The sequence below is a fragment of the Hemibagrus wyckioides genome, linkage group LG16 (genome assembly GCF_019097595.1).
Source record: "Hemibagrus wyckioides isolate EC202008001 linkage group LG16, SWU_Hwy_1.0, whole genome shotgun sequence".
Lineage (NCBI taxonomy): Eukaryota > Metazoa > Chordata > Actinopteri > Siluriformes > Bagridae > Hemibagrus > Hemibagrus wyckioides.
Genome location: NC_080725.1, coordinates 6,828,787 through 6,843,084, shown reverse-complemented (window position 1 = coordinate 6,843,084; position 14,298 = coordinate 6,828,787). Strand labels below are relative to the sequence as shown.

Sequence of the window (14,298 nt, the reverse complement as noted above, 5' to 3'; positions counted from 1 at the left end):
TGATGCTGGATTTTGTGATTCAAAAGACAGCATGCTTCTATCTGGGGTCTCTGGATATGATTCAGCAGGGGTGCATGTGCATACAACACAATATCTGACAAGTTATCAGTAACTCAGTGACTTGGCCCAGCAAAAAATGAGGTGTCAAGTAATGTGTGTTCACTGTGGGTTGCACTCCGCCGTCTGACCCTACTCATTAGATTACCCATCACAGCTAGGTTAGGGCATGTTGTAGGGACCTGCGTGCTGGCTGGAGCCTAACAAGACCCTTCATCAGACACTGCCCCAAAACAAGAACTGAAAATGGTAACTGGCCTGATAAAAACTCCCAGTTATGTCCTAGAAATAACATAATTTTGCTCCTCTGTTTTTGTCTGTTTTGAGAAATATAAGCATTTGAGTTGCACAGTGTCACTGGATCTTGAGCATGGCTATTTAATTGTGGGGGATAAATTACAAAAAACATAGAAATTTTCCTTTCTGTTGGCCTATTTTTATAACCTATTTTAATAAGTGACCTGCAGTCAATTATGAACTACCTGTATACATTTGTGAAATGTCACATGGACAAGAGTGCTGTTGTACAGAATTACTGAGTAATTAACAATTACAAATGACAAATAATTATTCTGTATATTTTTGCTCAATCAATGAAAAGAGTTCCCATAGAAGCCACAGCTGAAGAGAGAGAGAGAGAGAGAGAGAGTAATTTAGAAAGTGTAAGCATTAAGTAAATGAGCTGAGAACTGGAACTGGAAATTTATGTAGTAAGTAAGCTGAGGAATACAAACAGTGCAATGTACCAGTGCTGTTACACTGAATATTATTATAATATCAGCATTCTTGGAACCCTGCTTATCCAATCAAATAAGTGGACACAAACTAACTGTTCTTACATAAACATAAATAAAATCTATATATACACCATTATACAGCATAGTCTACAGTTTATACATCACTATGTACAACTATATCTTGAAATAGTACTTCAATCTTAATCTTAAATCAGTCTTTTTTTTCTTAAATCAATTATTTCTACATTAGACGTGATACTGTTTAGCTCATACTTCAAACATAATTTTCCATGATTCATCCATAACACATTATTTCATCAAACTTTGCTTTTGTGATCATGACAAGAACATTGAAATGTTCTTAATTTCAGTGAGAAAAACACAGGTGAATTTTTAAAGAAATTTCTTGAACTTTCCAGTTTTATATAAAGTATAAATACACGCCCCTCAATCCAATCAGTTTAGTTTAGTCCCAGCTGCCTAAATTAAAAAAATGTCAACATTTTAAATAGATTGCATCAAGATGCTATAAGAATCCAGCAGATGATTTTTGCTACATCTGCAGTGAATTTATTTAAGTCAAAAGCGAAAAAGTACCCTGTGGAACCATCTGCAAAGAAGTATGAGGCAAATCTGGAAGGTAAGGTGGACACTTGGTTTTAATTTTTTGAAAAGATTATATTATATAAGAAATATTGAGAATCCCTTACACATAAGTCATGTGTAAAATACAGTTTTACTTTATGCTTTTGCAGAATGATCCAGAGGGGAAAAGAAAGGCATGAAGTTCACTTTTCCAATAATTTGGCAGGAAAACACTGACCACACAAGCAACTGTTATTTCTGCATGGTGGACCCTTGCAAAAATGCAACTGCAATCACGGATCCAGACCTTCCTTCATCCATCACCCTGGTGCTACACTGCCTTGAGCTTCCCATACCCACTACTGGAGAGAGCAGCTATCTTGAAGAGCAAGTCAGAGAGTGAGGGAGACGCTGAAAATCCAGATTACAATTTCAGAGGTGGAGCTGAGGAGAGAAACCCATACTAAAAGACCTTAATGATCTGTGACCTCAAAGATCTTGGACAAAGGCTAAAACAATGGAACTGAATGAAAGTGTACAAGTTGCAAGTCACACGTGGCATCACCAAGCAATTTTTTTTTTGTGGAACCTGAGAAGGTGCTGATGCCACCACTTCCCATCAAATTGGGCCTTATTCAACAATTTGTCACAGTTATGGATAAGGAGTTTTCAGCTTTCAAGTACCTTCAAGACCTCTTTGCTAAGTTGTCTGACACAAAAGTCAAAGCTGGTGTCTTTGTTGAACTACAGATAAAGAAGATCCTGAAGTGCAAGTAATTTCCCAAGAATCTTGCTAGGAAGGAGAAAGAGGCTTAAAACAGCTTTGACACAGTGTTTCAGAGCTTACTGGGCAATGACGAAGCCAAAAACTGTGGAGTGGATTGAGACTCAAGAAGTACAGCACAGTGGATTAAAGGGTTTTCATATACTTTATGCTAATCTTGATAAATTAAAGAATATGGGAGCATACTCAAAAGGTGAACACTGCCACCGGGATATACACCAGGATATACTGGACCAAAAACAATGATGGGATAAATTGATGTGAAACTACATTTGGGTCTACAATATCTCAAAAAAAGGCTCTTGGTGGTAATTTTATTCATGTTGTTTTTTTTGTGAACCAAATTAACAGCAGGTCACATCATCCTAATTTCCTTTTAAATAGCTTTGTCTAAAAGTACAGGCTATAATGTTGGTTACCTGTCCTTGTTATCTATTTACCATCAGTACAATACAGGCAGCATACCAGCAGATATAGAAGGTACCTGATTGTGGCAGTACATTTCTGCATTATTTTGAAATAATTGGAAATATTATCAATTTACAGGGAAGGAGTACTTACTGGACTTACATGCCATTTACTTACTGTGCTGCATTTTGCAACTGTAGGTGTATATGTATGACATATAGATAAGTATGTTAGACAGAAGCAATACGATAGGCATTTTTGATTAACTAGCTGGTAAGATAATGCCAAAATCTGCTACCTACTTTAATGTTGTTATACCCACCCACACTAAGTTTGCTAATTAAATCTGATACAAACAAATCTAAGATACATCAAACATACAAAAAACCATATATATATATATATATATATATATATATATATATATATCTCGGGTTGAGGTCAGGACTTGGGAGCATGGAATTGTCCAAAATGTCTTGGTATGCTGAAGCATTCAGAGTTCCTTTCACTGGAACTAAGGGGCCAAGCCCAGCTCCTGAAAAACAACCCCACACCATAATCCCCCCTCCACCAAACTTTACACTTGGCACAATGCAGTCAGACAAGTACCGTTCTCCTGGCAACCACCAAACCCAGACTCGTCCATCAGATTGCCAGATGGAGAAGCGCGATTCGTCACTCCAGAGAACGCGTCTCCACTGCTCTAGAGTCCAGTGGCGGCGTGCTTTACACCACTGCATCCGACGCTTTGCATTGCACTTGGTGATGTATGGCTTGGATGCAGCTGCTCGGCCATGGAAACCCATTCCATGAAGCTCTCTGCGCACTGTTCTTGAGCTAATCTGAAGGCCACATGAAGTTTGGAGGTCTGTAGCGATTGACTCTGCAGAAAGTTGGCGACCTCTTCGCACTATACGCCTCAGCATCCGCTGACCCCGCTCCGTCAGTTTACGTGGCCTACCACTTCGTGGCTGAGTTGCTGTCGTTCCCAAACACTTCCACGTTCTTATAATACAGCTGACAGTTGACTGTGGAATATTTAGGAGCGAGGAAATTTCACGACTGGATTTGTTGCACAGGTGGCATCCTATCACAGTTCCACGCTGGAATTCACTGAGCTCCTGAGAGCGACCCATTCTTTCACAAATGTTTGTAAAAACAGTCTGCATGCCTAGGTGCTTGATTTTATATACCTGTGGCCATGGAAGTGATTGGAACACCTGATTCTGATTATTTGGATGGGTGAGTGCGAATACTTTTGGCAATATAGTGTGTGTATATATATATATATACTATTTATTTATTTATTTATTTGTTTGTTTTTACAAATATACCACATATATTTGCATAGAAAATATGCAACAATATTTTAAAAAATCAATATCAAACTGAATAGTAAATAGTGGAATAGAAAAATAACTCACTTTCCAAGGGTTAAATCTGTTGAGCACCTGCAACAGTCTGCGTAAACTGACAATGGTCTCCTCCTCCAGGAAAAAAATCCACAAAGATTTCTGGCAGTAACGTTCAGCCAGACTGAAAAACAAACACTTTCAATATGTTAAAATTTTGAAAGCCCTAGCAAGTCAATGTTAAATAGAATGTGTACAGAAATAGGGCTGGCAAGCCCATTTAAATATTTCAACAAATTTGGAAAGATGGAAATTATTCTGAATGGGAAAACACTCAAGAACAGCTCCTCCAGAGCCTCCAACAATCACAAACAGACTGTTTCCTCCACCCTGACATCTAGGTTTGTCTGTGTGTGTTGAAAGATTATATACTTGATATTAAAACATTCTTTTAAGTATGTAATTGAAGGAACCATGAGAATTACAGTTCATTAAAGAAATAAACATGAGTTATTGTGAATTAATTACTGATGTACAGTATTGTTAGAAAAGGACCTTTATATATGTGAAATTGTCTACAACTAATATGCTTGTTCACATGCCTCTATCCTGTCTTACAGATGAAAGTGGTGCTCACTGAGGCAGTGCAGGAAGAATCCCCCAGTTTCCATCATATTCTGACAACTCATGGAGAAGCACTACAGCTGGCAAGCTCTGCAAGACATCCAGAAACCTGCTGAAGAGACCTTTTTCTTGGAGAGTAGCTTTTTTAATCAAAATACTTTATGTTAAGAAGTAGGCAGAGTGGCAGGCAGTCCATGTGTGGTTTGTTTTGCTCTCATTCTATCACTATATTGTATACAGTCAGGTCCATAAATATTTGGACAAAAAGTTTTTGTTACATCTTTTTATTTAAGGGTATTTACATCCAAACAGAGTGAATGGCGTCTGATTGTTTATTCTCTCATGATTTCAGAAAAGTAGGTAAAAAAGTCTAGAGATGATTTCAAAATGTTAGTTCAACTCTCAATATGAAACTCCAAAGAAAAATCAATGGTTGGGGAGCTGTAATTCCTACACAGTTCATCTGATCTGGATGTAAATACAGATATAAAATGTTTACACAGCCATATTAAAGCAGCTTTTTGTGATATAAACCAAGATAAACCAAGGAATTGCCATTTTAGCAGGGGTGTGAAGAATGTTATATCCATTGTACATGCTGAATTAATATCCATTGTTTAATCTTAACTTCAATATACTATGGTAGAAAGCTAAAATAACAACACATGTCCACGCTTAATATTTATTGACCTGACTGTACATGGAACATGAGTGGCAACAATTTAAAGTGTTTCATAATTAATCATAAAGAAATATATAAGCTTTTCAATCAGTTGACATATGCAGATTGTTTTTAAGCAATTGCTGAAATCAGAACTCAGGTCTTTCTAAACTCAGCAAGTGATGCACAATCACTATAATTCCTGTGCTCAGTACACTTTACTGCTTTAGAGAACGCGCATAAATCAAACAGACACTGAACTCAAGTAACACTGGATGGAAAGCAGATGAGAAAATAAAGGAACTAGTGAGCTGGCTTGTAAGTTCAAAGCCTCACTAATCTATGGAACTATTCAGTGTTAGATCATAGAGCAAGTGCTACTGTGCCAAATCATTAGTGCTGCTCTAGCTTTGACAATAAATACACAATGTCTCAACAAATGAATTTAGGGAACCTTGGATGAAATGTCCTATTTATAAACCTACATGGAGAAATGGGATGTTGAATCTGGTAGGTCTAAAATAATAACTGTATTTTGGATGTAAATAATGTTTGAAGTCTTGCAAACTGAGCATTACGGTGTTTTTTGATTGCAAGTGTAATCATGTGAGAATCTGAGTGTGCTCTCATAGCCCGAATCACAGTCCTGTAAGCAATCAACCATGACTCAAAATCATTTACTCTGCCTCCACTAACGGTAAGACATTCGAGCGTTTGATCAATAAAAAGCACGGTACCAGTTTAAGCTTTAATTTAAAGTCACTGTCTTTCACAATTGCTTTTATGGCATTTGAGGAATACAGCAGGTGCCTTAAAAAATCTAAAAAAAATAGTGACATTTTTAAAAAATGTCAAAACTAATGCCCTTATTGCCAAAACTGAATATTTTTGCTAAAAACTCTTGAGACAGTTGGCAATTCTACAGATATTCTGTGGATGATTTTTTTCCCATTCACAAAAGAACAATGTGTCTGTCATGGTTAATGGCAAAATGATCGATTACACCATTTTCCGTTTTGAACAGAGTAGCTGGGCAGCACAACGACAACTAAATTACTGAACTAAATGTTATGACATCTGCAAACAATGTGAAGCAAACAAGGCAATCAAATTATAATCCATCAAAGGGCAATAGTCCATAATAAAAATAAATGCTGCCTACTGAATGGATTTTAAATGTTTTATTTATTCATTAGTTGAGACATAATGTACCATTGTTATCTACACTTCTGGGATTGCTTTATGGGATCTACACATATACCAGGAGGAGCTGCAAACACATCCAGATCTCCATTGTCTCAGGAAATTTAGAGCGCTTTGAAAGTTTAAAGCATGCCTCGTCTACGTTCCTCCCTAGTTTTCTTTTTCACTGCACTTGGCAAAGCCTAGTTTTGTTTGGTTTTAATATCTAGCTACTGCTTTTTGTAGCTGAAAACAAGCTTTGCAGATCCTTAAATCTTGGGGTGCACCATGAGAGAATAAAAACCATGGAATAGTGATTGTGAATCATGTAAGAAAGATTAGCTGGATCTACCTGCTCTTGGGCAAAAAGGTGTGCTCTCCTTCGCTCTGCCCTCTCAACGTGGTACGAGTTCTTTTGACTCTGAATTACAAATACAACTTCGCTTATTTCTGAGAGAGAGAGAGAGAGATCAGATTGCATAGCTTAAAATTGCATAGCTTAAATCATCTTCATATATACTGATGAAAATACAAAGACAGACAGGCATTTCTCTACAATTACAAAACTATAGTTTCAGGCTGCTGATTATTCAATACACCTTTATATAATAAAGTCAAAATGTGTTTTACACAGTTGCCTGATGACCATTTAAAAGCCCCTCATCATGCACTTAGGTCACTTTAGGTAAGAAAAAGGCAAGACATGGTTCCCTGTGCAGGCAGACTAAAGGGCTGCAGGGCAGCTGTTAATGTTCCCTGCTGCAAACATTCATTGGTCATGATGAAGCTTATATTCTACCTCAACATTAAGAGGTCTCTGTTTTGCTGGTAAAACTCACTTGTGACTTGGTTAACAGAGGCATGTATATCGGATATTTTCTGTGGAAACAAAGAATAATAAAGGTTACACTCAAAGTGTGTAGAAATAACACATTGTTAAGACGGGAAAGGACTTTAATGATATGAACATCATTAACACAGTAATTGATAGCTTTAACTAGAAGTCTGACTCGTCAGACACAGAGCAGGACCCAGCAGTTCTTTATTAAACCCCAGAGTTCACTCTGATGGTGCTCATTTGTGTCCAGATGGACTTAAAAGAACAACCCCCTGTGTTCATGCAAGCACCAGGATTCATGTGTAGTTAGTGTTCTTCTCAATCATTTAAAGAAATGCCCACAACCCATTATACAAGTCTTAGAAAATGTTTCCCCCTTCAGATTTGCTTTAGAAAAAAGCCATGCTAAAGGATTATCAGTTCACCCTTTACACAATAGATCAGAATTTTAGCTTTCATTTCCTGATATTTATATCTAGATCTGTTAAATAACTTAAAACATGCCACCTTTTATCTGAACCCACCCATCAAAAATATTGGAATATATGACTGACAGGATTTTCTGTAAGAATGGTTGTTTACTATTTTTTTTGGCCCCCAGTTTTGCCTGTGAAAAGAACTGGCTATAGGAGCAAGGCATTTCTCAAGCAAAGCTGAGAAAAGAGGGAACAATCTGTCAGAACCATTGCACAAGCACTGGACATAAGCAGTGCAACAATTTGGAATGTCCTGAAAAGGAAAGACTGGTGTACTAACAACCAGACATCAAACAGGTCAGCTAATAACAGAAGCATTGTGAAGGCTGTGAAGAAAAAACAGAAACAAGAGCCAGTGACATCAACAACTTCGTCTGGGCAGGGGTGAACATTTCACTGTTTTGAAGAAGACTTTAAGAGTAGAAACATAAAGGCCACAAGATCTGAACAACTCATCAAGTTACAGTAAGAATCAGACTGGAATATGCAAAACACAATACAAATAAGAGTTACAAACATTCTACAAACTCTACTTCAGTGATGGAAAGGCCAAAGTGTTGAGAAAGAAACAACCTGCTCATGATCCAAAACATATGAGCTCATCTCCCAAGCACAGAAGGGGTCATGGCTTGTGCTTGCATGGCTGCTTCTAGAAAAAGCTCACTAATCTTTATTGATGAAGTAACTCATGATGATTGTAGCAGAATAAATTCAGAAGTGTGGTAGGATGAAATTGGGTGGAATTTCATCATGCAGCACTATGTCAACACAATAAAGACTTCATCAGGGGGAAAAACTGGAAGGTTTTAGACTGGGCAATCTAATCACCACACCTGAACCCAACTGGCCATGCATTTTACTCAGAACCAGCAACCCCCGAAAAAAAAAAAACCCTGAAATACAAGCCTAGAAAACACCACAAAAAAAGAAGTCCACAATTTTGAAATTGTCAGTGGGTTGCTGGCTGGACTGCAAGTAAGGGATATGCAACCAAATCATCTAGAGGTTAGTTTATACAGCCGAAGGATGCATCCCTTTGTTCTACTTCTGTTGCTGCTTAGCCATGATCTTCTCCACAAACTAATAGACACTGTACAAAATTTGCTGTGAGGGAAAATATTCATTTTTGGTTAGTCTTTAAAGAGTTTATTCTGTCTTCCTATAGAGCACTGACCCAAATACAATTGGCCATATAAATTCTCCTGATGTGGGAGTCTCTATGGCTTACAAATGACATGTCAAAGGCAATGCAGTTGGTCTTTTGCAATTTCAGCCTTTAAGCCCAGACAAGCAGTTCTGTGATGCACCCCTGTATGAGGCACTATTCTTCTCAATGAAAAGGTTCCCTGCTGTTGATAGAATGAGATCCCACCACTTTTGCCTTCGTAATTTGTAGCTTTTTTCTTAAGGTTCACCAGAGTCTGCATAGCCATTCTGAATGAGAGTTAATTTGTCTATTGGCAGATAAATTTGCTTCATTTGCATATTTATTTTTAATTAGGCTAAAAGCTAGAAAGCTAGAAATAGGTTCAACAATCTTTTAACTTTTGCTAAGATGCAAAGTTTCTGACTTTACAGCATTATGAAAGGTCAGGATACTTGCAGCCTTGTCTTTCACCACTTATTCAGAGTTCTTTCTAGTGGGTCACAGTAGTGGGTGCTAGATAATCTAAGATCCTTTAATGGGCTTCAGTTAGAGCACCCAGATGTTTATGGATTTCTGAATTGCAAACTATTTTCTTGTATATACAAGTACCTTGTACAATAGGTAAGAATTACTTAGTACATACTTGTAGTGTATATATAAGAGTATATTCTTTTACTGACAAGTCATTTATCATCTGCATAATTGTATGCATAGGGCTGCTGCTTCATGACTGGCTGATTGGATAATTAAATGAATGAGCAGGTGAACAGGTGTTCTATTAAAGTGCCTTCTGGCAAACTGTCAATCAAATAGGACTTGCCATTGATCATGGTTGTCACAGATGGTAACTTGGCAACTTCTTTAGGTGGTATACTGTTAAAGGAGGGGCAACATGCTGGAACAGCAAGCTTTGCCAACTTACAGCTCCAGGGTCATCAGTCGGATCTTTAGCTCAGGTTACTCTTTAGGGATTTTCACACTCCGTCTTATCACCATTCTAGTTCCCACTTTCAACCTTCGATACATTTGGGTAATTTAAAAGCAGAATCTGCACGACTTTTCACCTGGGGTTATGAAACCTTGGTCCGAAGCACGATTAGTGCTGCTTCTGTGGTGTACTTTGTGTAAAGGTTTATTGACAATGCAGGCTTTGTACCATCACAGAAACCATGTGTGTTAAAAATGTAATTTTTTTTTTCTTGCCTGTGTGCGTCTTAGGATGCTTAAATCGGCTCTGCTGTTATTTAAACTGATCAGATGCTGTATCTATCAAATCATGGTTGCTGACATCACATATATGTAGATAAGAAGTTTCACCCAGTTTGAGACGTCAGACAGTGTGAAATGTCAGAATGTAACGTTACCTGGGGCAAACAAATAATCCTGGGTAAAGTATGAGCGGTGTGATATTTGAAAGATGATCATTCAGGATTTTGTTTTTCCTGGGGTTTGACCCATGCTTAAACAATTTACAAGTATGAAAAGCTCTTCTGAGTGAAGTTTTCCGTGCCAGTCCACTCTGGTTTCCTCTCACCTTCCAAAAATATTACAGTGGGTGGATTGGTTACACTAAATTACCGGTATGATGTCTTGCATTGGTTTCCCATTCAGTGTGTGTCCCTGCCTGGCACCTAGTGTCCCTCGGACAGACTCAACCCTGACAATGACCAGAATAAAGTGGTTAGTGAAGCTGAATGAATGAATAAACTGGTAAAGGAATTTCAGACACTATTTTAAGCTAACTACCATGCTAAATGTTCACATATTATTTCTAAAAAAAAAAAAAAAAAAGTATTTTCCTTGACCCAGTATTGATGTATCTACAAGTAACAACGTCTCATCTATTAAACAGCCTCGTTTAATAAGCCTCGCTAATGAAATGAGCTGAAACGCAGCGCCCGAGTCCGGCGGTTTGTTCTCACTTGAGAGCCACCTGCTGTCCCTTCCTGAGAGCCGCTGGTCAGAGGACCTGCAGGAAAACACACAGGGAGATGATGTTCAGTCCAGCGTGCAGTCAGGCTTCTCCATCACAAACAGCATACAAGCTAAGACACAACTCCAGCCACTGAATCCGAGTATGGAATTTATAGGTTAGTTTAGCCGCGTTTACTCACCAAAAGACAGTAGAAAGCACAACAAAAATGCCCCATGTCCACCGATTGCGTGTTTAGTCATGGCAAAATGGTCATGGTTAGTCATGGTTATTAAAAACTCACATTGTAATAGCGCTGTAGGTCGAAACGACGTTTCATATTAAACACTCCAAACTCGCTCTATGAATTAGCATTACAGAGGCTCTTCTTCTGAATAGTGAATAAGTAGCGCCCACTAGCGGTCAGCCAGCTTGGTTCTACAGGACGGAATTACCGCTTACCGCTTATCCGATCTATCCTCGGGTCACAGGGAACCTCGATCTCAGGCGTCATCGGGCATCAAGGCAGGATCTCTGGACGGAGTGCCAACCCATCGCAGGGCACACACACACTCTCATTCACTCACACACTCACACACTACTGTACGGGCAATTTAGAGACTCCAATCAGCCTATAAGCATGCCTTTGGATTGTGGGAGGAAACCGGAGCACACGAAACCCACCAAGCACGGGGAGAACATGCAAACTACACGCGCACACACACACACACACACACACACACAGTGAGCAGGAGCGAGACTCGTACCCAGTACGCTGGAGGTGTGAGGCGAACGTGCTTTCATTATAAATTATGAGTTATTAATCATTTAGCAAATTTGAAATATTGCACCGTGTGAATATTGGAGCATGTTATGAACAAGATGCCTCATGATTATCAGCTGAACAAAAATCTCAAATTTTTTAATAACACTGGCTTATAATGTGAAAGTTCTACGCTGTTTGTTTTGATACTTTTAGAGTACTTTAATACATAATCCTTGTTTTGGCTTGACATTGTTCTTATATGTCATTCTTTTGTTTGTTTGTTGGTTGGTGTTTTTTTTTTTACTGTTAGCTGCTATACTATAACACTATTTATTAACAAAATACTATTATTAGTAGTAGTAATGGTGGTGGTAGTAGTAGTAGTAGTAGCAGTCAGAGGTGAAATCTAATCAATAGCTTGACAATGAATCAGTAAGGTTGAGTAAAGTGTTATCATATCTTTACAATGGCATAATAAGCAGGCAAACACAGAAGCTTCTATATTAGGGCAAATCCAATCATCAGAAACAAAATACAGAAAATCAGACTCTATCTAACTGATCATGCAACAGAGCTGCAAGTCCATGCTCTTGTTATCTCAAAACAGACTATCGCACCATACCTGGGCCTCCCTCCAGCTCCATCAAACCTCTACAGATGATTCCAAATGCAGCCCCATGCCTTGTTTTCAATCCTCCCGAAATGACCCAAGTCACACCCCCTTTTTGTCTCTGTCCTCTGGCTTCCTATAGCTGCCCACAGGAAATTCAAGGTCTTGATGCTCATGTCTTGTCTGGAACAGCAGCACCCCCTACCTCCAACACTCTCCAACCTCGACACTCCAGGTTTATGTTCACTCCCAGGACCTGCAATCAGTTAACGACCGGCACCTGGTAATGTCTGGTAAGCAAGGTATGAGGTCCTTCAAACTTACTGTCCATCAGTGGGGGAAAATTTACTTCCAACCTCAATACAAGCAGCAGAAACTGTCATCATCTTCAAAACACGACTAAAGACTCACCTTTTCCGTGAACACTCATTTTAAAAACCTTGTAGGGTAGCACTACTTGTACTGTATTGTCTTCTGCTTGATATATCGCTTTGCTTGTAGTTCCACATTTATAAGCAACTTTGCATAAACATTTCTGGCAAATAAATAAATGTAAATGCAGAAGTAATATGTCAAATCACAAGTTGACGATTTTGAAAAAGGAACAAGACTTCATGACACATGAATATAAACAAAACATGTCAAAATAAGAGTATAAGCAGTAGGAGAACATTGTTAAAAGATGAGGTCCTGGATCCTTAAGAAGAATGTTCATAATCTACCAGAGGGCTTGAGCTGGGCATTGCCTGGGAGAAGCTATTTCCAGTGTCAAGTGACCCCGAAGTCAGGAAGTATCTTTCCTCCAAAGTCAGTAGTCTTGTCAGAGATGTTAAGCTGCCCTGTGACACAGCATGAACATAAGTTTGAAGAAATGCTTTAGTACCTGTAGTATCACAGGGGAGAGCTGGCTGGTGGGTGGGAATTGGCCAAGACTAAATCAGTTAGAAAAATGTGAACTGCACTCTTGCCAAGGACATTCCTCTGTTCATCAGGAGCCACATAGGTTTTTATAGCTCCTTCTTTCTGACTTGTGAGATACTCCTTAACTAGGCATTTACTGTGCAACATGATAGCAAATACATTTACTTTACATACATTTTATATTACTTTAAATACATTTAATTTACAAGTTACTGATAACATGGCACATATATTTATATATATATATATATATATATATATATATATATATATATATATTTATATATATATATATATATATATATATATATATATACACTATATTGCCAAACGTATTCGCTCACCCATCCAAATCAGAATCAGGTGTTCCAATCACTTCCATGGCCACAGGTGTATAAAATCAAGCACCTAGGCATGCAGACTGTTTTTACAAACATTTGTGAAAGAATGGGTCGCTCTCAGGAGCTCAGTGAATTCCTGCCACCTATGCAACAAATCCAGTCGTGAAATTTCCTCGCTCCTAAATATTCCACAGTCAACTGTCAGCTGTATTATAAGAACGTGGAAGTGTTTGGGAACGACAGCAACTCAGCCACGAAGTGGTAGGCCATGTAAACTGACGGAGCGGGGTCAGCAGATGCTGAGGTGCATAGTGCGAAGAGGTCGCCAACTTTCTGCAGAGTCAATCGCTACAGACCTCCAAACTTCATGTGGCCTTCAGATTAGCTCAAGAACAGTGCGCAGAGAGCTTCATGGAATGGGTTTCCATGGCCGAGCAGCTGCATCCAAGCCGTACATCACCAAGTGCAATGCAAAGCGTCGGATGCAGTGGTGTAAAGCACGCCGCCACTGGACTCTAGAGCAGTGGAGACGCGTTCTCTGGAGTGACGAATCACGCTTTTCCATCTGGCAATCTGATGGACGAGTCTGGGTTTGGTGGTTGCCAGGAGAACGGTACTTGTCTGACTGCATTGTGCCAAGTGTAAAGTTTGGTGGAGGGGGGATTATGGTGTGGGGTTGCTTTTCAGGAGCTGGGCTTGGCCCCTTAGTTCCAGTGAAAGGAACTCTGAATGCTTCAGCATACCAAGACATTTTGGACAATTCCATGCTCCCAACTTTGTGGGAACAGTTTGGAGCTGGCCCCTTCCTCTTCCAACATGACTGTGCACCAGTGCACAAAGCAAGGTCCATAAAGACATGGATGACAGAGTCTGGTGTGGATGAACTTGACTGGCCTG

At 39.0% G+C, this 14,298-nt stretch overlaps 1 protein-coding gene across 8 annotated transcripts in view; it reads right to left on the bottom strand.

Moving 5' to 3' along the window:
- The window catches only part of b3glctb (beta 3-glucosyltransferase b), a 30,159-nt gene extending 17,169 nt beyond the window's left edge, over positions 1 to 12,990 (bottom strand). The window contains exons 1-7 of one of the 8 annotated variants that reach the window (XM_058412356.1): positions 12,152 to 12,990; positions 10,774 to 10,820; positions 10,430 to 10,508; positions 7,230 to 7,269; positions 6,743 to 6,840; positions 4,561 to 4,637; positions 3,996 to 4,107 (exon numbers count right to left, since the gene is read on the bottom strand). In XM_058412356.1, the coding sequence (XP_058268339.1) occupies positions 3,996 to 4,107; positions 4,561 to 4,637; positions 6,743 to 6,840; positions 7,230 to 7,269; positions 10,430 to 10,447 (345 nt within the window). In that variant the 5' untranslated portion in view covers positions 10,448 to 10,508; positions 10,774 to 10,820; positions 12,152 to 12,990. Of the gene's footprint in view, positions 1 to 3,995; positions 4,108 to 4,541; positions 4,638 to 6,742; positions 6,841 to 7,229; positions 7,270 to 10,429; positions 10,509 to 10,773; positions 10,821 to 10,965; positions 11,191 to 11,225; positions 11,821 to 12,151 lie in introns of those variants that run through there. The other 7 variants (XM_058412357.1, XM_058412355.1, XM_058412354.1 and 4 more) reach the window with 7 other exon arrangements.
- Between the last annotated feature and the right edge of the window lie 1,308 nt (positions 12,991 to 14,298).